Source organism: Microcebus murinus, chromosome 16 (assembly GCF_040939455.1).
Source record: "Microcebus murinus isolate Inina chromosome 16, M.murinus_Inina_mat1.0, whole genome shotgun sequence".
Lineage (NCBI taxonomy): Eukaryota > Metazoa > Chordata > Mammalia > Primates > Cheirogaleidae > Microcebus > Microcebus murinus.
This window is the reverse complement of record NC_134119.1, coordinates 42,774,754-42,797,849: the sequence shown is the minus strand read 5'-3', so window position 1 is coordinate 42,797,849 and position 23,096 is coordinate 42,774,754. Positions and strand designations below refer to the sequence as shown.

Here is a 23,096-nt window from a genome sequence, read left to right as displayed (position 1 = left end):
CCAGGAGTTTGAGGTTGCTGTGAGCTAGGCTGACACCACAGCACTCACTCTAGCCTGGGCAACAAAGCAAGACTCTGTCTCAAAAACAAAAACAAACAAACAAAAATAATAATAATAATGTCTAGAGCTAGTCATAAATATTGTCATTTCTACTTTTGGTTTTAACTTAAAAGCAGAATTGGAATGAGATGTCTTGTTTGTGAAGTATGATATAAACTAATGCTACAAGTATATAAAATTATGAATAAAAAAAGAAAGTTTCATTAAAGAGCTGAACTTGGGAGACAGGGAACAAGAAAAGAAGGAAGAGAGCGAACAAGGAAAATTCTCCACCAAGGTGGCAATGATATTGTGAGCAGAGGCTCAGGAAGTGATCAGATCTGATACAGGCTCTGGAGGCCAGAGTTTTAACATTCAATGGGGATATCATGGACCTCATTTCAATGGAATAGAAACTAAAACCATGCATCCAACTGGGACTTAGGAGGGATAGTCCCCTCAATGAATGAGTGAATGTGGGGACTAGAAAAATTAAACCCACCAGTCCAAGAAAATGACAAAGAAGCTTTCTCTACTCAAAGCTGTAAGTAGAAAACAAAACAAAAATACTTATGGGAAGTCCAAATTCTAGACTAAAGCGGGTACAGCATTCTAATCTACACTATCTGTGTAGCATGGGAGTCACCAAGAACTTATGTTTATTATTATTATAAATATAGAAAGAAAAACAAAAGTCATGAGAACAGGTAACTATTAAAAAGGAACAGAAACTATAAAAATGGAAAATACGGTTATTAAAATTTAAACCAATTAGATGGGTTAAAGGCAGACAAGTTGAAGAGAATCAATAAACTGGACAATAGTTATGAACAAATTATTTAGAAAGAAGCACATAGAATTAGAAAGAAAATACAGAATGCAGTTAAGAGACATGTAAGACAGAGTGAAAAAAAATCTGTCTTATAGAAATTCCAAAAGAATAAATGAAACGTTTGAACATAATGACTGATGATTTTTAGAACTGAGGAAATACATGAATCCTCAGCTCTGAGCAGAAAAATAAAAATAAACCCTAAATATATAGTAGTGAAACTACAAAACCCAAAAGACAAGGAGAAAACCTTAAAGCAACCATGCAAAAGACAGACTGCCTATGAAAGGATAATTATACTGACAGAATATTTCTCATCAGCAACAACAGAAGCCAGTAGTACAAGGGTTAGCAAATTTCTTCTGTAAAGGGCCAGATAATAAATATATTAGGTTTTATAAGCCACATGTTCTCTTCACAACTACCCAACTCTGCTATTATAGCACAATAACAGCCAGAGACAACATGAACACAAATGAGCATGACTGTATTCCAACAAAATTTTACTTATGGACAATGAAATTTGACTTTTTAAAAATAAAATTTTCATGTGTCATGTAATATTCTTTTTATTTTTTGCAAATGTTTAAAATGTAAAAAAAATTCTTAGCTCACAGGCCATACAAAATAGGTGAAGGGTTGAATCTGGCTTACAGGCTATGGTTTTTACATTACTAGAACTGCACTTTCGAACTATAAAGGGAAAAGGAGCCATTAACCAAGACTTCTATACCTAGCTAAACAATCATTTAAAAAAATGAAGGTAAAATAAAGACAATTTCATACAAAGATTGAAAGAAAATACTATTCAAATAATCTGGTTGAAAGAACTAGGAAAAGGTGTATTTCAGGAAGAATAAAATTAAAATAAAAAAGTAATAGCATACAAGGTGAAATTCTTGGAGATAAGAAAGTAAACGTGCAGGTATATCTAAATAAGCACTGATGGCAAAAAGAAAAGGATGATGAAAAATTTTTCTTTAAAAAATAAAAGCTGGGCCGGGCACAGTGGCTCACACCTGTAAACCCAGCACTCTGGGAGGCCGAGGCGGGCTCAGGAGTTTGAGACCAGCCTGAGCAAGATCGAGACCCCGTCTCTACTAAAAATAGAAAGAAATTAGCTGGACAACTAAAAATGTATATAGCAAAATTAGCCAGGCATGATGGCGCATGCCTGTAGTCCCAGCTTCTTGGGAGGCTGTGGCAGTAGGATTGCCTGAGCCCAGGAGTTTAAGGTTGCTGTGAGCTAGGCTGACACCATGGCACTCTACTCAGGGCAACAGAGTAAGACTCTGTCTCAAAAAATTAAAATAAATAAATAAATAAAAGCAGAACTGAATTAACAGATAATAAAAACGTGAGATGGAAAGATGACAATCAGAAATAAAGTATTCTAAGGTTTTTGTATCTTTGAGCAGAGACTAGAGATGATTAAATCTATTATTCATTTGTTAAAGCCATTATTTATAGCTATAAATTTAAGAAAAATCACTTAGAAGAAACACCTTTTATTTTAATAGATATTTATTTATTTTGTTATATGGTCCTCTTTATGACAGTGATATAAAGTCTTCTCAATTTATTTAAATTTTGAAAAATGAGATAACTTATTTTCCACCACCATATTTAGAAGGAGGAAAGACCAAAGAAATTTAATGTAAAAATATTAAATTAAAAAATTTTTTAAAATGAGATAACTTAATATTTGAATAATATGGGTGATACAGACTCATGGCAAATATTTTGATATCGGTTATAATTGAAGTTTTAGAAATCTGCGTAAGCTTTTTTGAAAGCAGTATTTGCATAGGTAGATGTGATATTACTATATACATAAATATATGAATACATATTTTCCAAACACCAAAAGAGACTGGCAGCTGTGAACATTTTCTTAGGTAATGAGCTAGAAAGCCTGAAAAGACATGGGGGAAATAGATGCATATTCCTATGTGAAAGAAACCGATCTGGAAAGGACACATATTGTATAACTCCAACCATATGACACTCTAAAAAAGGCAAAACTATGGAAACAGTAAAAAGATCAGTAGTTGCTAGGGGTTTCAGGATTGGAGTGTTGAGTAGGTAGGAGCACTAGGTATGAGCACACAGGATTTTTGGGGCAGTGAAACTACTCTGTTTAGTACGCAAACGAAGGGGGGCGTAGCGCAGAGACTACAAGGCCTAGAATGCAACGCGGCGCCGGGCAGCCGCTGGGAAGGCGAGTTTCCTCGCCCGCCTCTCGTACCCCGCCCTTCAGCATCCAGATTGGAGCTCGGTTGCAAGTCCCCTTGCAAAGCGCCACGGCTTGACAGATCCGCCCCTCCTGGCATGGCCAGCCCAGTCGCGAAGACTGACCTGGGGACGCGCCCTTGACGCCCTGGACCCAGTCCTTGCGTCGCTACGGGGCTGGCCCGCGCTGCCCACCTCACCCGCAACTCCCGAGCGCCGCTCTCCACCCGCAGCTCTGAGGAGGACGCGCAGCCTGGTTACCTCGGAAACGACGCTGCCTCCGTCACGGCGCGTGCGTGAGGTCAAAAGCCAATCTAGCTAGTTCCGCTTCCGGTTCCGGGTCCCTCCTGTTGTCGGAAACCTTTGTGGTGTTGGGGAAGCCACACAGCCGGTTTCGGGGGGTGAGGGTGGGCGGCGAGTCTCCCGAGGTCCGCTGCTGCAGCCATGGCGGCCTCCACTGCGGCCGGGAAACAGCGGATTCCCAAAGTGGCCAAGGTAGGCGATAGCAGGAGGGGGCCTCGGAGAGGGGTTTCGCCCAGCCGCAGCCGCCGTGGTGCCTGGGGCGGGAGAGAGTGTTGTCCCGGGAGAAGGCTCACTCAGTGCGAGGCCGAGTGGGAGAAGGAAAGGAAGGATCTGCCGGTGGTGGTCGGGCACGGGCTTTTGTCATCCCAGAGTATGACCCGCGGTGGCGTCGCGATCATTCTGGGGAAGTGATTTTGCAGGGGGTGGAGTGGGGTCTTTTCAGCTAAGAGTTACTGAGCCTGGCACTGCGCTAGGCACTTGGGAACTACGCTCTAATGCGGGCGACGAGCAGGACTCGAAATGGGAGTAAGTGTATGACAACCTTGCTAGGTATTTCCAAGGCAAAGAAGAATATGCTGTGGGCAAGAATGGGGGTGGGTGGTGAGAGAGGGTCTTCAGAGGTAATTTTGCTGAGGAAGTGATATTTAAGCTGAGTCTTGAGGGCTGGCTGATAGGGGAGGGAATGAGAGTAGATGACAGGAGTTGTGCAGTGGCATGATTTAATTAAACAATAGTTTTATTATCTGATATTTCTATTGATAGCTGATACTTACCAAGTGCTTATATGTGTCAGGCTTTGTCCTGAGCATTTACAGATACCTTTTCTCCAGTCTATTTTTCCAGCCCAGATGGCTCTCTTGAGCTTGACCTTTACATATCTATTTGGATAACTCCCAGAGCCGATGCATATAAAATAGGTAGCACAGTGTCTGGCGCTTAAGTGCTTACTGAACATGAGCTATTGGCATATCGTCATTACTCCATGTGTGACATTAAATAACATTTCTTATCATTCATTTCCATAAACTTATTGGGCATCACTGGTCCCACAGAAATATGAAATGAGCCACATATGTAATTTAAATTTTCTTATAGCTGTATTAAAAATAAAAATAAAGTAAAACACAAAACAGGTGACATTAATAATATATTTTATTTAACACAATGTATCCAAAATATCATTTCAACATGTAAGCAATATACAAAAGTTTAATGAGGTAATTTTTTCTTTTTTTCATACTTCAAAATCACTGTGTATTACAGCCATGTCAATTTGGATTCACCACATGTGACTTATAGTTACTGTGTTGGACGGTGCAGATCTAAGAGGTCAAGAAGCTTATAGTCTAATGATTGGAATTTATTGAATATTGTCTTTGACTTGAAGTACTGTGAAAAACCAAACCAAATCAACCACCAAGGGCATTAAAACAAGTTTAAAAATTCTGTAAATCAAGATTGTAATGCTAGATAAAATGTGGCACACATCTTGATAAAGAAAAACTTTTAGTGGGAATTTTGCCGAGACAGCCTCAAAGTTTATCATTATTCTCATCTAAAAGGGAAAACTTGGTATTATTTTTGCCACTTTTTCCTCTTCAGACTTTTATCTATGGCTTTGTAATAGCCATATTATCTATGGCTTTGTAATAGCAATATCTATGGCTATGTATAATATAGAAAACATAATATTTTTTTTCTATTCAGTCTCACAGAGAAATGGGACCATGTCATACAAAGAGCACATCTTATGTTAATTCTTATGAAGTTCACATTCTAAAAAATGTATGTTTGTTTATTAAACCTTATGTGAAGAGCATCTACCAAAATTAAAAATGCCTTCCTTCTTAAAAGGTGAAAAATAAAGCCCCAGCTGAAGTACAGATAACTGCTGAACAACTCTTAAGAGAAGCTAAAGAAAGAGAACTTGAGCTTCTTCCACCTCCACCTCAACAGAAGATCACAGATGAAGAAGAATTAAATGATTACAAACTAAGGAAAAGGAAGGTCAGTCAGTGTGGTATCTTTTGGTTTATTAATTGTTAAAAATGTATAGGTCAGAGTTTGAAAAGTTCTCATGAATTAGAGTCTATAAGATAAGACCAGATTGGTGTTGCTAGCCATGTGAATAATTTACTTCTGGTTACCAGATGCCTTCATTTTGTTTAACTATATAAAATATGCCATGAGTTGTCTGTTTAAAGTATAAATAAAATGAATCCACCAGTGACATTATTTTTGGTGCTAAATCAAATAAACAGTGGAAGTTTAACAGGTGGAACAACTGACAACCAGCAGAAGGGTGTACTTAGCAAGGCTGCATTATGTACTTCTGTCTGTGCTGCCTTCTGTGCTAGGAGTTGAGATCTGGGAAAGAACTATGAGACTTTGGGATCTGATTTGACTGCCTTTCTCTAGAATGTGGGATTATTTTAAACCACAACCTGTTTATCTACTCATTTGTTTTTCTCAATAAGTTATGTATGAAATTCTGAGAATTACCCAAAGGACTTAAAGGTAATATTCAAAAATGCTTTTTTATTTAGGAGTAAGTATAGAGTATAATAATGTGTCAGTTGTCATAGGAGAAAATGTCAACAATTCTATAATTCTTTGTATCTAAGTTTACTCCTTATTTACTTGTAAGACTTTAAAGAAACCCCTGTGATTGTGACCTTTTGCAGTGGGTTTCTTAATCCTCAAGGATTCCAGTATATAATTTCCCTTACATAAGAACAAAATGAATAACCTTTTTAGTACAGGACTTTTACTAAGCAAAGGATGGTGTCATTTTTGGTCAGTTTACCTTTAATTTGACCCCTTTTGCCTTCTTCCAGACTTTTGAAGATAACATAAGAAAAAACAGGACTGTGATTAGTAACTGGATAAAATACGCACAATGGGAAGAAAGTCTAAAGGAGATTCAAAGGTAAAATTTCTGAGAATGTAATTTTGTATATAAAGATCTTTTAAGTTAATAGATGCAAAAAATATATAAAAAGTTAAAGCACAAGTAAAAGAGTATGCCTCTGGTAGTAATTTTCAACTTTTGTTTCATGGAACCTCAGGGTTCCTTTGAGGGGCCTCAGGGGCACTGTGGTAGAATAGTCGTGGGGTGAGTGGCAAGAGGAGGCTCTACAAATGGGTCTTTCCACCAGCATACATTCTGTAGCTAGAGAGACACAGTTTTGTCTGCTTTTTGTATATGGAGGTTTTAAAAAAATAAAAGTGTTAAGCCAAAAACCAGTGGCCCCCAAGATAAAAATTGTGACCTGGCCGTTCCTGTTGTCCAGCTTTTCTGCATTCTCTCCCATCCCTCCTCCCCCAACTTGCCACTCTGTGGACACATTGTGTCTCCTTACCATGATGCTTGACTGTTCTCTCTGCCTGGAATGAGCACCTCTCTGCACTAACCTTTACCATCCTTGTAAACTGGAACTTTCCTCAAGTTCTCAATTCTGGAATTACCTATTACTTAGCCTTTTCCATCAAACATCTTCATTTCTTTCTCTCTGCTACCTATACAGATCTTGACTATAACATGTATCACATTGCATTATAATTACAAGCAAGACTATCTTTCTATAAGACTTTGTAAGTTACTTGAGAACATCATATCTTTTCTGTTTTTTTAAGCTCAGACCTGGCTCATGGTAAACACCATTAAAATAGGAGGGCACTGCAGATAGTTTGAAATAACTTCTACCTGTGTTGTATGTACTACTTTTGATACCCTCTAATCTTGCTTCTAAGGGCTCGATCCATATACGAGCGTGCTTTAGATGTAGACTATCGAAATATTACGCTGTGGCTGAAATATGCAGAAATGGAAATGAAGAATCGTCAGGTCAACCATGCCCGAAATATCTGGGACCGGGCCATAACAACTCTGCCACGCGTCAACCAGTTCTGGTAAGTTTCTGATTCAACAAAACAGCCTTTTGTAAACTAGAAAAATTCCACATATTTGTGTATGTTATTTATGTGGTTATAATCATATATAATTTTACATCCTACTTTTTCTTTAAACATGTTCTTACTGCCTTTTAATGTCCTATAATCTATTAAGTCATAATTACAAAGTTTAATGGATATGTAACCAAAGTTTTAAAACTTGGCAGTTTTTTATGCATAAAGAACTTGTCAAACTAGGCAATTTTTAAAGGAAAAAGCCTTTTTTCCAATGGTACATCCTTTTTTAGATTTATATTTCAATGAGAAATCATGTTTGATTTAGCCTTTAGGAAAGCTAAAACCTTAAATAATCTTCCCATTCAACAATGGAAGACTAGAAATTGCCAAAGATCATTTTTTCCCTAAGTCATTTTGACCACAACAGATTTTGGATGATTTTGTTAAAGGTACAAGTACACATATATGGAGGAGATGTTGGGAAACATTGCTGGTGCCCGGCAGGTGTTTGAGCGCTGGATGGAATGGCAGCCCGAGGAACAAGCCTGGCACTCCTACATCAACTTTGAGCTGAGATACAAAGAGGTGGATCGGGCTCGCACCATTTATGAACGATATATCCTTTGGATGAGATCTGAGTAGTGTCATTATTGTCCTGGGGCTGCTCCTCCCTTAGAGATGGTCAGGATGTGTAGTCATTAATGTCAGGCTAGAAGTCAAGAATGCAGGTTTCATCAGCCTCATATATTTTCTAGGGGTGTAGATTGGTCAAATTGAAAGTTTGTGGTCTGGGTAATTGTTTGAGTCTTTTCTAGTGAAACTTTGGGTTTAATTGTAGCTTAGCACTAATGCTATGAAATGATACCCATGGGGGATTGGTTCCTGGACCTTGAGCGGATACCAAAATCTGAGTCCTTAATATGAAATGGTATAGTATTTGCCTATAACCTTTACACATCCTTCCATATGCTTTAAATCATCTCTAGATTACTTATAATACAAATGCAGGGGCTGGGCATGGTGGCTTGTGCCTGTAATCCCAGTACTTTGGGAAGCTGAAGTGGGAGGATCACTTGAGCCCAGGAGTTCAAGACCATCTGGGCAACATAGACCTCCCTCTCTCAAAAAAAATTTTTTTAAATTAACTGGGTGTGGTGGCACATACCAGTAGTCCTAACTACTTGGGACGCTGAGGTAGGAGGATGGTTTGGGCCCAGGAATTCAAGGTTATATTGAGGTGTGATCGTGCCACTTCAGTATAGCCTGGGTGAGTGAGACCCTGTCACTAGAAAAATACCAAAACCCTAATATAATGTAAATGTTATATAAACAGTTATTATACTGTGTTGTTTGGGGAATAATGACACAAAGTATGCACGTGTTCAGTACAGGAGCAGGGTTTTTTTTCCAAATATTTTCCATCTGTGGTTGGTTGATACACAGATGTGGAACCCATGAATATGGAAGGCTTACCATACTAAGGTCCTGCCTGCTATAACCAGTTCTGTTTTCTAAGATTTATGTTGGTCATTAGTACCATTACTGGATTTCAAAGGTTTACTGGTTATTAGCTTTGTGGTGAGTCATTTAACTCCTTTCAGCATTGGTGTCCTCTCTTTAAAAATAAGGATAAACATACCTCTGTTGGTCTGATTGTGAAGATTAGGTGATACATGTGAAAGCACTTTTAGAAATTGAGGTACAGTTGAGTCCTCATCATTCACAGATTCCATGTTTGGAAGTTAGCATACTTTCTGAAATGTATTTGTAACTCCCCAAACTAATTATCATATAGTACTTTCACAGTCGTTTGTGGACATGCGCAGAGCAGTGAAAAATTTGGGTCGCCCTGTGTGCATGTTCTCATGAATGCAGAACCCATGAATGTGGAGATCCTCCTCGTCTCGGCCTCATGTAGCCATGCTTAGATGGTAGAGATGGGGGGAGCCAGTGCTGTGTAGTGCAGAGAGCTCCAGCTCGGGGGCCAGTTGGATGGAGTTTGAATCCTCACTCTGGCACCTGTTTGTGGGGTGGCCTCAGCTTGTCACTTAATGCTTTTGAACCACTTTTTCTCTTGTGAAATAAAGAAAATGGAATCTGCCAGGATGGGTTGTTTTAGGACTTGAGATTATAACCAATGTGACGTATGTGCCGTGTACACATTGTCCCTAGGAACAATGGTTCAGTATTCAATAATTAAGTGTTCATAGTGGTTTTATAGAACATAGCTACTGCCGATGATGAGAATCAACTTTATTATGCTAAGATCTTAATTACCTCTACTCATTTTAGTGTCATTAGTTTAGCAGTAGCTTTTATAGCACTCGCTATGTACCAGGCATTGTTCTAAGCACTTTACAAATATTGTCATTTAATCTTCATGACAACCCTGCAATGGGTAGGAACTACTCCATTGTGCAGATGAAGAAACTGAGGCATGAGAGATTTAAATAGCTTGACTGGGGTCTCACAGGTAGTGATGGAGGTGGGATGTGAACCTAGTAGAGCAGCTTCAGAACCAATGCTCTTAATGTCTTCGCCATATTTGAATGTATTACTACATTGGAAATTAATGATTTTTTTCAAGGAAGTTAGATTAAAAATAGATACATCCTGTTAAGAGATAGAATGGCAATTCAGAACTTTCTCTTTGGGCTCTAGTTAGCAGTTTCTTTTTACGGCATGTGTTGTTTTTTTCCTTAATCATTAGTTCAAGTATTAATGTAATTGAGCACATAATATAATAGGCACCATTTGTTGACCACATTCTTTTGGCCAGAAACAACTGAGACTTAGATCATTTCAGTGACTTGTCCAAGATCACATGGCTAGTAAGCAGGGTCAAGATTTTTCTTTGAGTCCAAACTCATCCTTGTACCCATTACTAAAATCTTTATTAAGCCCTGGAGGAAGATAGAGGTGAAAAAAACAGAGCTGTGCCCTCACAGCAGCCACAGTAGTTCTACACCGTTGTATGTTTTATCCACCCTGCAGTTATATTTTGGATTGTTGGGGTTTTGGGGGTTTGGCATGGTTATGGTGTTTATTCTTTTTTTCCGAGATGTGCTATTGTGCCTAGCATTTCCTTAATTCCCCTGCACTTGTCCTTGTACACCCTGATGTTAAGAACTGGATCAAGTATGCACGCTTCGAAGAAAAACATGCTTATTTTGCTCATGCACGGAAAGTATATGAGAGAGCTGTCGAATTCTTTGGAGATGAACATATGGACGAACACCTTTATGTTGCCTTTGCCAAATTTGAAGAAAATCAGAAAGAAGTAAGTATACTAGAACTTGATTACATTGCAAAGTAACTTAGGAAAGATTATCTTGTGTGCAAGGAGTTCATTTCCATTTTTTCTTCTTATCCTTGGAAAAGATGTTTTCAAAATACAGAAATGCAGTTTCTTTTTTTTTTTTTCTTTTTTTTTTTTTTGAGACAGAGTCTCACTTTGTTGCCCAGGCTAGAGTGAGTGTCATGGCGTCAGCCTAGCTCACAGCAACCTCAAACTCCTGGGGTTGAGTGATCCTTCTGCCTCAGCCTCCCAAGTAGCTGGGACTACAGGCATGCGCCACCATGCCCGGCTAATTTTTTATATATATATCAGTTGGCCAATTAATTTCTTTCTATTTATAGTAGAGACGGGGTCTCACTCTTGCTCAGGCTGGTTTTGAACTCCTGACCTTGAGCAATCCGCCCGCCTCGGCCTCCCAAGAGCTAGGATTACAGGCGTGAGCCACAGCGCCCGGCCTTGAAATGCAGTTTCTTATAGAAAACAGCATACAGTTGGTAGAAAAGCTAAAGATTGGGAGCTGAGTGACTGTAGATTGTATTATAACTGCCTTAATTTTGTTGTTCTTTGAGAATCCGGCCTTTAAATCTGAATGTCTATATACTGAGAGTTAGTCATTTGGCATCCTGATTAAAGGGCCTTACAGGTAATACACTTGGGAAACAAAAAGCCAGAAGCCCTCAGAGCAGAGAATAGAATTTAGAATGAAAACAGAGATTGCCCCACAAATAAATCAGTTCTTTTCTTTCCTAGTATATATGGAAAATAATTCCTTAAAATAGTTCTAATAATACAGAATTAAAAGAGATAGGCTGAGATCTATCCAAATATTGGTTGATCCTTTCTAATCTGAAAATATGAAATCCATAGTGCTCCAAAATCCAAATCTACAAAAAAATCAGAAATCTGAAACATTCTTGTCCCAAGCATTTTGGATAAGGTAAGGGTACACATCTTGTACAAAGGCGTGCACAGGTCATGGTGGGGAGTTCAGCTTCCGTTCCAAGACCAATGGGAAGCATCAAAGGGTTTTAAGCAGGAGGGTGATTGGATATGATTTACATTTTAAAGAGAACCTCTGGCTAATTCATGGAGAATGTATGCGGGGGAGGGTGCCAAAAGTGGAACTGGGGAGACCAGTGGAGAGAGTTTTGAAATGGTTCTGGTAAGAAATGGAGCTTAATGACAGGGGTCCTGGGGAGAAGTAAAGGCCTGTGTGGAAGAGGTAGGTATGGCAGGGCTTGTTGTAGGAGGGAACATGAAATGAGCAAAGGAGAGGAGTCCAGAAGGACTCCTGGGGTTTTTGGCTTATGCAAGTATGTAACTGGTGGTGTTGCCTACTGAGATTGGGAAACTGGGAAAGACTCAGGTTTGGTGGGGAGAAAACAGAAGTTCAGTTTGGTACCTGGTTAGCTTGAGAGGGGCAGTGGACACCCAACTGACAACTTTAGGTAGACAATATTAAATGTGTAGCTCAAACAAGAGTATCCCTCCTGACAGAAATACCTTCAACAAAAGAGAGAAAAAAAGTCTTATTTTGGACATTATAAGGCCTTGTCAAAATCTATCATATAAGTAATATTTTGTGTCACAGTTACTCTCCAAGTTGTGAGTAGTGTGAGAATACTGTGTTCTAGAAAGTAATCATCCTGTCTGCTTTTAGTTTGAAAGGGTACGAGTAATTTACAAGTATGCCCTGGATAGAATTTCAAAACAAGAGGCCCAAGAACTCTTTAAAAATTATACCATCTTTGAGAAGAAGTTTGGTGATAGGCGGGGTATTGAAGATATCATCGTGAGCAAACGGAGATTCCAGTATGAAGAAGAAGTGAAGGTGAGTGCTGGTGGAGATGGTGAGCGGTGCAGGTGTAATAAGATGTGCTAATCAACACTACCTACTATCAAATGAATAGCACCAAGTTTTGGCTACCAGTGATCACTCCTGTGATGGTGTGTCTATAGTAAATTGGTGGCTGTTTCAGATGAGTGGGAATCAGTGTGGCTGGTAGAAAAGGCAAATAAACAACACCTTAGTCGCTCTGCCACTCACATGCTGAAAGTCATTTTGTTGACTGCTGATTGTGTATGTAGAACTTGAACAAAAGAAATGTGGACTCTATCTGAGCTCATTTTTCAAAGAATGTGGAAGAGTCAGATTGATCCAAAAACCTGTTTTGTACATCACCTTTTAGCTTAACTGCCTGAATGAAAGATGTATAGTACGTAGGGTTCCATTCTCATCTCTATCTGTAATGTACTATTTTGATTTCAATTCAGACACAGTAGCATTTTCCTTTACTATTCTGCTGTGTATTTAAAAATACTTTTGCTTAGTCAGATTAAGATAGCTCTAAGCGAAGGACTAAGTCTGGTGTTAAATGAGATGGTAGGATAGCAAGGTATGTTCAGGATAAATTATTAATTGTAAATGCAAGTTTCACAATTGTGAGTCATGATATAATTTCATTGAAATTTTATTTTAGGCATAAGTAGTTACATACATAAACATGCATTTGTAAGAATATGTGTCTAATGATTGAGTATCTTGGGAATGATAGCTGTAGATGAAGGGAGCCTTGCCGTGGGACACCTGGCCAATATCTGTCCTCTGTATTCTTTTTCCTTTTCCATTTACACATTCTTAGGAATGGTGTTTTTAAAATGAGAGAATGTGGTAAAATTTAGGAAAAAAAATTGCTAAATTATAGAAAGTCAGTCTGGCACCATTTTCCAGCTCACATAGCCTAGCAAGTGCAGTTCTTGGTTTTGTGTGTATTTATTAAGCTGGTTGTCTTTCTAGGCTAATCCGCACAATTATGATGCATGGTTTGATTACTTGCGCTTGGTGGAAAGTGATGCAGAGGCTGAAACGGTGCGAGAAGTCTATGAAAGAGCCATCGCCAACGTCCCACCCATTCAGGAGAAGAGGCACTGGAAACGCTACATTTATCTTTGGGTCAACTATGCACTCTATGAAGAATTGGAGGCAAAGGTAAAAAAAAAAATGTAATTATGTGTCAGATGTTAGTGGTTTCCTCACCCCTGTACCCACAGCCTACCTATCATGGGTAGTAACTGGAATGTACAATCCTGAAACAAGAACATTTAGTTTTAAATTATTATAGACCCATGCTTAGCCATACAGTAACTGGTATTTATCATCTTTGAAACAAAGAAACTTAGTTTTAAATTATTACATGCTTAGCCATACAGAGAGAATATATATATTCTCTCTGCAAAATTTTAAACTCCCTGTGCCTGCTGTGGTCACATGTGAGGTAGCTTTTTGTTTGTTTTGAATTGTTTTTTAAACTGTGAGGCACAACAGGATATCACTTAGAACTTGAAAGGGAACAATGAACCAGCCTTTACTATAGTTATATATAGTTTCCTGGGTTTTCTCATAAATAAGGATCATAGCTAGGTCGTACATACAGGAGAAAATTAACTTTTTGCTGTTGTATCTGAGACTATAAAACATCTTTGTTTCTTTCTGCTATCAGGCAAAAAAGCCTTTCTGTTACACAAAGAAGCACTCGGAGTTTGATGGCTATATTGTTGGTGATTCTTAAATCATAGTTTGATGGCCAACGGTAGTTCATACTTTTGATCATAAATGAAATCAAGATTTGAAAATAGCAACATGTGAAAACATATTCAATGTTGGGGGTGTACATTTTTACTAGTATTAGTAAAATTAGTAACTAGTAAAATTAGCATTAGCAACAGACTTCAATATTTTCTGAAAATTTCTTATCCTAATATAGGATCCTGAGAGGACAAGACAAGTGTATCAAGCCTCTTTGGAACTAATTCCTCACAAAAAGGTAAGTTTGCTCTAAAGCGTTCAGTTCCAAACAGGTCAAAATCCTCTTCTGTTACTTGTGAAATAATTCAGTGCAGTAGTATTTGTTGATTTACTATTTTCCTGTGCTAGGCACCGTGGAAAACACAAATAAGAATGAGATATGCTCCTTACCCCTGAAAACAGTTTACGATCTAGGTCAGAGGACAACCTGCATTGAGTGACAAATGAATAAGACAGAAATTCAGATCAGGCTACTTAATTTTAATAGCCTGAGTGGAAGGAGAAAAATATACATGCAGAGAGCTTACAGTATGTGTGGGAGATAGAGGAGTTTCTTCTTAACACTGAATGCATGCATGGTGAATGTGTCTCTCTATAGATGGTTGAGATGTTCTCTCTGCATATTTCCCAGCAAAAGAAACAAATTATGTTTCCTGCTGTAGAAATGTTGACCAAGTTATCTTTTAGGATAGAGGTAGGATGTTCTGCCCCCTTACCAGCATGCCTACAAAACAAAGCCTATTCTAAGTAGAGGCTACAGTGTCATGAAGTACAATAAAGTATCTAGATCATGGTATGTTTGTTTTTAACTGTTGCAAAATATAGTCATCTTTGTGTGTAAATAAACAAAATACATCTCACTCTGAAGTTTTAGGAAAATCTAATTACCAGTGGCTTTTGGTTAATTTAAATTTAGTTTAATTCAATTCAATTTAAGTGAGTCTCTTAAGCTAGATATTTTTATGCTTTTATTTTCTAGTTCACATTTGCCAAAATGTGGATACTATATGCGCAATTTGAAATAAGACAGAAAAATTTATCACTTGCCAGAAGAGCTTTGGTAAGTAAAGAAAGGATCAAGATGCCTCATTAAGTTTCATGAGAAGGAAATTAAAATCTTAGTGCTGACAAGTTGTATAATTCCTACTAAAAAAGCAACAGAAATAGTATGCTTTTATAGCCTGGAACATGTTAGAAAACACATCCCCTTTGAGAAAACACTGGATAACAATGCCTAAGTTATTGGTATTTCAGCACAATGAAATAAGAACAAATGAACATTCTATTTCAACATTGGAAACTTCTCCAGGTATCTGTTATTAGGTCTTTCCTCAGACTAGAATTAGTAGTCTGATCCCAGCAAATTTTTGGTGTATTAAATGCACTGGTTTTTTAATAATTGTTCTAAAATTTATTAATAAGACTAAATTTTGTATTTAAAGGCAATTATTGATCCTTCAGATAAGCTACTGTCACCCTGGCTGTGTGCAACAAAGCAGGTTTCATTCTTTGATTACCTTTTTATTTATAGGAAGTTCTATATATCTGACATCCATATTCCCTGGAAGAGCCTGAGAAACTTTAGAATCCATAATAGTTGTCCAAACAATTCTGGAACACTGCCTTTTGATGAATGAATTTGAGGGATTTCTTTTGGCCTTTTGTCAAGAACCAGTGTGAACAGTGTGACAACACAGAGGGAAAGAATGGCTTGGCATGTTGACTCCACAAGGTTCTTCCTCAGCAAAGAACAGCCTCTAGAACAGTGCAGTGACTATGCACAAGTTGAACCCACTAAGGTATCACAGTGGTCTGGCCATTTTATTTTCTAGGGGACTTCCATAGGCAAATGTCCAAAGAACAAGTTATTTAAAGTTTACATAGAATTGGAGCTACAGCTTCGAGAATTTGACAGATGTCGGAAGCTTTATGAAAAGTTCTTGGAATTTGGACCTGAAAATTGTACTTCATGGATTAAATTTGCAGAATTAGAGACAATCCTTGGCGATATTGACAGAGCTCGGGCAATCTACGAATTAGCCATCAGTCAGCCACGCTTAGACATGCCAGAGGTGAGAACTCAAGTTGAAGATAATTTTGTTTTTGGTGCTTCTCTATTCTTATTTTAGATGACCATCTAAATGGGTATTTTAGAGTATAAAGATGATCTAACTAATTTACAGTCTCTTATACTCAGATTAGGATTTTTCTGTTTGTATTAAATAGGATAGAAAGGTGGATGGGGTTGGGGGACAGGGGAGGTAGCCCCCTAGTCAGACACCAGAGCACAGTAGACATCCAGAATGATACCCTGGATGAATTGAGATATGGGGTTGGCTTCTTTCCTTTCTCAGATAGGGAAGGCTAAAGGTGATGAGGAAGAGAAGGCCAGGCAGGGGAACATCTGGCAGGCCATATCATCTGGAGAACAAGGGAGTTGGCAGTGGGACTGCACATCCCTGCATTCTCTGGGCACAGTTTTGCTTGGAATGGGCAACAGCTAAACCAGGATGTTCCTGGAATTACTACTGCCACTGTCCTGGAAGCCCTGGCCTGCCTTCAGTAGTAAAGTTTGAGCCACAAGGTGGCGCCAAACCACAGCTAGGACCAATTTAAATCTCACAGGAGCCATAAAACTCACCCAGCCATTTTGTTAGACATGCACTAAGTGACCCTGCATTTAATGGCTTGGGCTCCACTGACTGCATATATCACTGAGTATATCAGTTGGCCTCAGCTCTCCACCATAATGCCAGCTCCCAGGTGTCCAGGCCACAGCTTATTCATCTTTGTGCCCTAACAGGCTGCACCTTCAAGTGGGCACCTGTTCAGTGAATCCTTGTTAAGTTGAACTCAAACTATAGCAAGGAATTTAGAAGGAGGTAAGAACATAGATATTGGCTCATCTGGGCCTATTTTCTCCCTAGAAGTTCAATAGCATATGGCCGGATTATGAAAGAGTGCCTGAGAGACTCTTGGCAAGTTTCTCAGCTCATCTTGATAAGTGAAACATTTGAAAAACTCTTAAAGAGAATCCAAGTCTGAATCCAAGGCCCTTATTCCTATAATTTCGAATTCTAGTTAAGTTTTGACCAGCTTATAAATACTGATATTATTTATCTTATCCACATGTGATATGTCCTTTAATTCTGCAGTCCCTAACCCTCAGCCCTCAGACCAGTATTGGTCTGTGGCCTGTTAGGAACTGGGCTGCACAGCAGGAGGTGAGCAGTGGGCAAGTGAGTGAAGCTTCATCTATATTTACAGCTGCTCCCCATCACTTGTATCACTGCATAAGCTCTACCTCCTGTCAGATCAGTGGTGGCATTAGATTCTCATAGCAATGTGAACCCTACTGTAAAGTGCGCGTGCCAGGGATCTAGGTTGCGTGCCTCTTATGAAAATCTATTGTCTGATGATCTGAGGAGCGGAGGTGGTGATGCTGGGGAGTAGTTGCAGATACAGATTATCATTAGCAGAGGGGTTTGACTGCACAATAAATGTAATGGGCTTGAATCATCCCAAAACCATCTGCAGCTCCTCCTCCCCATCCATGGAAAAATTGTCTTCCATGAAACTGGTCCCTGGTTCCAAAAAGTTTGGGGACCACTGCTTTAATTATTCAGTAAAAGTTCTATGTTCCTGGACATAGGTTAGAATGATATTTAAGCTATGCTTTCAGTGGGGGCATGCTGCTTTGTAAATATCAAGACTGACCTATTAAGTTATCTTTCTTAGGTGCTTTGGAAATCATATATTGATTTTGAAATTGAACAAGAAGAAACTGAAAGAACACGAAATCTTTACCGACGATTGCTTCAACGGACACAACATGTCAAGGTATCCTGTGCTTTTGTATGTGGTCTTTGATTTTGCTTGAATTAGCAATCTGAAGAAGATATTTTTTTTTTTTTTTTTTTTTTTTTTTTTGAGACAGAGTCTCACTTTTGTTGCCCAGGCTAGAGTGAGTGCCGTGGCGTCAGCCTAGCTCACAGCAACCTCAAACTCCTGGGCTCAAGCGATCCTCCTGCCTCAGCCTCCCAAGTAGCTGGGACTACAGGCATGCGCCACCATGCCCGGCTAATTTTTTGTATATATATTTTTAGTTGGTCAATTAATTTCTTTCTATTTTTAGTAGAGACGGGGTCTCGCTCAGGATGGTTTCGAACTCCCAGCCTCGAGCAATCCGCCCGCCTCGGCCTCCCAGAGTGCTAGGATTACAGGCGTGAGCCACCGCGCCCGGCCTGAAGAAGATATTTTATTTATGTATTTTAAGTGTTTGTTTTATAAATAATTTTCTTGCTTTCAAAGAGAAATCATGAGTCTCCCCGAGAACTTTGGAATGTTAAGTTTATGTCAGGTCAATATTTTATACTGCATGTGAATAACTTGGATATCACAAGATTGAAAAAAAAAAGTTAAACATTTTTCAAGATTTTAAGACTATATCAACAGCTAATTGGATGTAGAATCAGATTGCTTCAGTATTATATTGAAGCCTATATTCAATATGTTATATTCTATGGAACACTAGAGATGAGCACATTACATTCAGATGTTATTAACTAGCAGTTAGCTTTAGTAATAGTATTACATTATTTTCTGGGTGACATGGTTAATTGGTTCTATAATAACTTTTTTTTAAGGTGTGGATCAGTTTTGCTCAGTTTGAGTTGTCTTCAGGGAAAGAAGGAAGTTTGGCTAAATGCAGACAGATTTATGAAGAAGCTAACAAAACCATGCGAAACTGTGAAGAAAAGGAAGAGAGACTTATGCTGCTGGAATCTTGGCGAAGCTTTGAAGAAGAATTTGGAACAGTATCAGATAAGGAAAGAGTAGACAAACTCATGCCAGAGAAAGTAAAGAAGAGAAGAAAGGTCCAGGCTGATGATGGGGTAAGAACTGAGCCGCTGGAGCTGTTCATCTCATGTCACATGAGTAGAAACACATCTGACTTTGCAATTTATACTTTTAAGTAACATGTGTTGTCTTAGAATGGGAACAGACAGCCTGGAGTAGATGGTTGCAATCTAATTATGGAAAACAAGGCAGAGTGTGTGGTCCAACCAGGGGTAGAGAATGGGAACAGGTTGGCAAAGGGATTGTGGTGTTGAATCTAAGAACTAAGAAATATACATGAAGTGTATATTTCCAGATTAAGCAGTAAGCATGGAGGAAAATGGAATTCAATTTTCAGATAGGAGCCAATCTAGAGAAGACTTTGTAGGCAATAGGATGGAGTTTGGTGTGAATCAGTGAAGGCTTCTATGAATAAAATGACATAACCAGATTGTTGGCATCTCATACAAGTGGATTCAAGGGGCTTAGATTGGAGGAAGAAGATCCATCAGGAGGCTGTTTTTGTAAGCTAAGTAAGAGATGGTGGAAGCTGGAACTAGAGCAGGGCTTGTTCAGAACAATATTTGGAAAGTGAGGTGAGGATGTGAGGGTGGGGAGTTGGAATAATAATGCATGGTTGTATGACTTTTGCTTACTGGGTAAATATCAAGTAAAAATCTTTAAAAGTTTTAAATCTTAAACTAAGACTGCACAGTAAAGTTGGAGACAACTGAATATCTTGGTTGACTATAAAAGGAACTGTGCTTAGATTTTTAGAATTTTTTTCCACCAGGTTTTCAGTTCTCTGAGCTACAATTGTAGCAACACTGGTCCAACAGTTGTTAGGTTGGTGCAAAAGTAATTGCGGTTGTGGACAGTGAATTTTAAATCATTATAACTAGGCCAAAACACATCTTTATTAATCAAAACACGAACCATTACAATCCACACATTTTTGCCAACAAGAAATAAGTTTGTTTATTCCTGTAGTATAAAAATCTGTGCTTCGGGATTCAGCGAACTCTTGGAAATCATTTTCTGCATCCTGTTGGTTGTAGAAACGTATGCAGATGCTTGAGGAAGTAGTAGTTGGTTGGCAAGAGGTCAGGTGAATATGGCATATGTGGCAAACTTTATAGCCCAATTCGTTCTACTTTTGAAGCGTTGATTGTGTGACATGCAGTTGGGCATTGTTATGGAGAAGAATTGGGCCCTTTCTGTTGACCAATGCTGGCTGTAGGCATTGTAGTTTTCAGTGCATCTCAGTGATTTGTTGAGCATACTTCTCAGATGTAATGGCTTCACTGGGATTCAGAAAGCTGTAGTGGATCAGACTGGCAGCAGACCACCAAACAGTGACCATGACCCTTTTTTGGTGCAAGTCTGGCTTTGGGAAGTGCTTTGGAGCTGCTTCTGGGTCCAACCACTGAGCTGGTTCGTCGTCGCCAGCTGTCGTTATGTACAAGAGATGATCGTTCAAAACAATTTATTTTTATTTTCAGTCAGTTCATGAAGCACCCACTTACTGAGCTTTTTCACTTTTCCAATTTGCTTCAAATGCCAGACGACTGTAGAACAGTCGATGTTAGAGTCCTCTGGCAACTTCTCATGTAGTTGTAAGGATCAGCTTTGATGATTACTCTCAATTGGTCATTGTCAACTTCTGATAGCCGGCCACTGTGCTCCTCATCTTTAAGGCTCTTGTCTCCTTTGCAGAACTTCTTGAACTACCAATGCACTATGTTAGCAGTTCCCGGGCCAAATGCATTGTTGATGTTGTGATTTGTCTCTGCTGCTTTACTACCCATTTTGAACACAAATAAGAAAATCGCTGGAATTTGCTTTTTGTCTAACATCATTTCCATAGTCTAAAATAAATATAAACAGCAAGTAATAAGTCATTAACCAAAAAGCATAAAGCAAGAAATGTGCATTAAGATGATGTATAACATAACCACATTTATTTAAGAATGTATTCCAATATAACGGCAAATTTCAACGCTAAAATCGCAATTACTTTTGCACCAACCTAATACTTCCAAGCTTTCAGACCCAACCTTTGTTCTTCTGTGGTAGACTTTGATGTTGTTTTGTAAAATGAAGATAAGTTGAATTTGAACTCTAGGTTTCCAGTAAAAATTCTGCACTTTAACTGAAATGTGAGTATTTCAGCCATGTGTTTCTTTGTTTTATTTCTATAGTCTGATGCAGGCTGGGAAGAATACTTTGATTACATCTTTCCAGAAGATGCTGCCAACCAGCCTAATCTCAAGCTGCTGGCCATGGCCAAACTTTGGAAGAAACAGCAACAGGAAAAGGAGGATGCTGAGCAAGATCCAGATAAGGACATCGATGAGAGTGAATCCTGATCTTTTTGTCATATCGATAAATGTTTTTATTTTTATAAATTAACAGTTTGAAACTCTTGTGACTCCTGAAGTTTTTATATATTTCACCAGTAAGAAATTGATTGGAATCTTTGATAGCTACTTTTTGAATTATTTTTAAAATGCTCTTGGGTTAAGTAGGGGTTGGGAAATACAAGTAAAGGAATTTTCTACTGCTGGAGTTCTTTGATGAATCCAAACTTTTCTAATGTTTGTCCATGTTGTGCATTAGGAAATGTAATTAAAGTAATGCTTAGCATCTATTTAGGTGAACCCGTGGACTTCTGAGTTTTTTAAAGTTTTCAGATTACATTCCCCAATAACTTTACAGGTGTAGTTTTCTCATGATTGTCTTCTTCTTAAAGATATTTTGTGCATTCATCCAAAACCTGTCTTTTCATGTCTTTCAAGTCACACAAACTTGAGTTCAGTTCCCAGCTCTGCCACAGTGATTATATTAGTTAACCTTAATTTTCACTTTCCTCACTCATAAAATGGGCCAATAGTTTGATATCTCATTTTAAAGATTACACTAGAAAAGGAATATGCTTGGCTAATGGTATAAGTGCTCAATAAAACACTTTCTTAAATATGTTCATTCTTTATAGAATTGAATGTATGTGGATTAACTTCTAAATATCCTTACCTTCTTAATAGCGGCCAGTTATATACTAAGTGCTTTTTAGAACATTACTTGGAAAATAATTCACAGTGACTATATTTTTGAACAGTCTTGTTTACCAAGAAAATTTTAGTCTAATTTCAGTTAGGCTCTTGTCAGTTCCCCAAAGTGGTTGAGCTTTGTAATAGCTTGTTTAACCACTTTGGTAGAGCGTTGACTATAGTCGATAGCCACAGTTGAATGCACACTTCGACTGTAGCCGACAGCCGTGATAAGAAGGCGCACAGCCCAGCGTCGACTTTAGCATTAATAACAAAACTTGACTTTTCTAATTTTTCATTTATCAAAATAAACTTGTGAACATTTAAAAATAACATAATAAAAACATGTATATGTTAACCTATTCTGATTTACATTACATCTAAAGCTGCCTGTAAAGTAAAACAAGCTTTCAGTGCTTTAAAGCTTTCCTCATCACATGAGCAAAACAGATTCGTCAGCAATGCACAGCACAAATTATTGTGCGGACTCTGAGTGCCGGCTGTGGGCAAGGTTTCTGGGCTGGTGAGCACTGTACCGAAGTGGTTAAAGAACAATGGCTTGTTTACACGTGTACTGTGAAAAATGATATCCCACATTCAAATAAGTGGGAAATTCTGGATTAAAGCTTAAAACTCATTAATCAAGTCTTTTTATAGTTAGGCTTCTTGGACCCTTTGCTATGCTACTGAATGTTGAGTCTCTAGTAGCGACGTGGCCATATTGTTTCCTAAACTTAGTAGACAATGGAGTGTTTTCTGCCTGAAGTCCCAATAAGCATCTCCCAATGTGCTATAGTAGAAAATGTGTACTCATAACTCCTGACACTCTAAATTTACCCTTGTTTTAAAGGATGTGCAAAAACACCTAAGGTAAATGCTAAATAGTAAAACTTACAGTAGCACAAGAATAATGTATTTGCAGATACGTTGCTTACGTTCTCAAGCAAAAAATATCTGCCTTAGTTAACTGAGCTGAGAGATTCTGTCCTTTAATGTGGCCTGTAT

The 23,096-nt window shown here is 38.4% G+C and overlaps 2 protein-coding genes across 2 annotated transcripts in view; one reads left to right on the top strand and one right to left on the bottom strand.

The window, feature by feature from the left end:
• The window catches only part of CFAP61 (cilia and flagella associated protein 61), a 263,247-nt gene extending 259,904 nt beyond the window's left edge, over positions 1-3,343 (bottom strand). The window contains exon 1 of the mRNA XM_012757361.2: positions 3,230-3,343. The gene's annotated coding sequence lies outside the window, so the exon portion shown is untranslated. The remainder of the gene's footprint in view (positions 1-3,229) is intronic.
• An 80-nt stretch (positions 3,344-3,423) lies between these two features.
• CRNKL1 (crooked neck pre-mRNA splicing factor 1) lies at positions 3,424-21,470 on the top strand. The gene is made up of 14 exons (XM_012757363.2): positions 3,424-3,598; positions 5,261-5,413; positions 6,244-6,335; positions 7,160-7,318; positions 7,768-7,934; positions 10,420-10,598; positions 12,277-12,447; positions 13,414-13,605; positions 14,381-14,440; positions 15,182-15,262; positions 16,035-16,274; positions 17,941-18,042; positions 18,849-19,097; positions 21,243-21,470. The coding sequence occupies exons 1-14, from the start codon at positions 3,548-3,550 to the stop codon at positions 21,408-21,410; spliced, it is 2,064 nt and encodes a 687-aa protein (XP_012612817.1). The 5' UTR covers positions 3,424-3,547; the 3' UTR covers positions 21,411-21,470.
• The last annotated feature ends 1,626 nt before the right edge of the window (positions 21,471-23,096 follow it).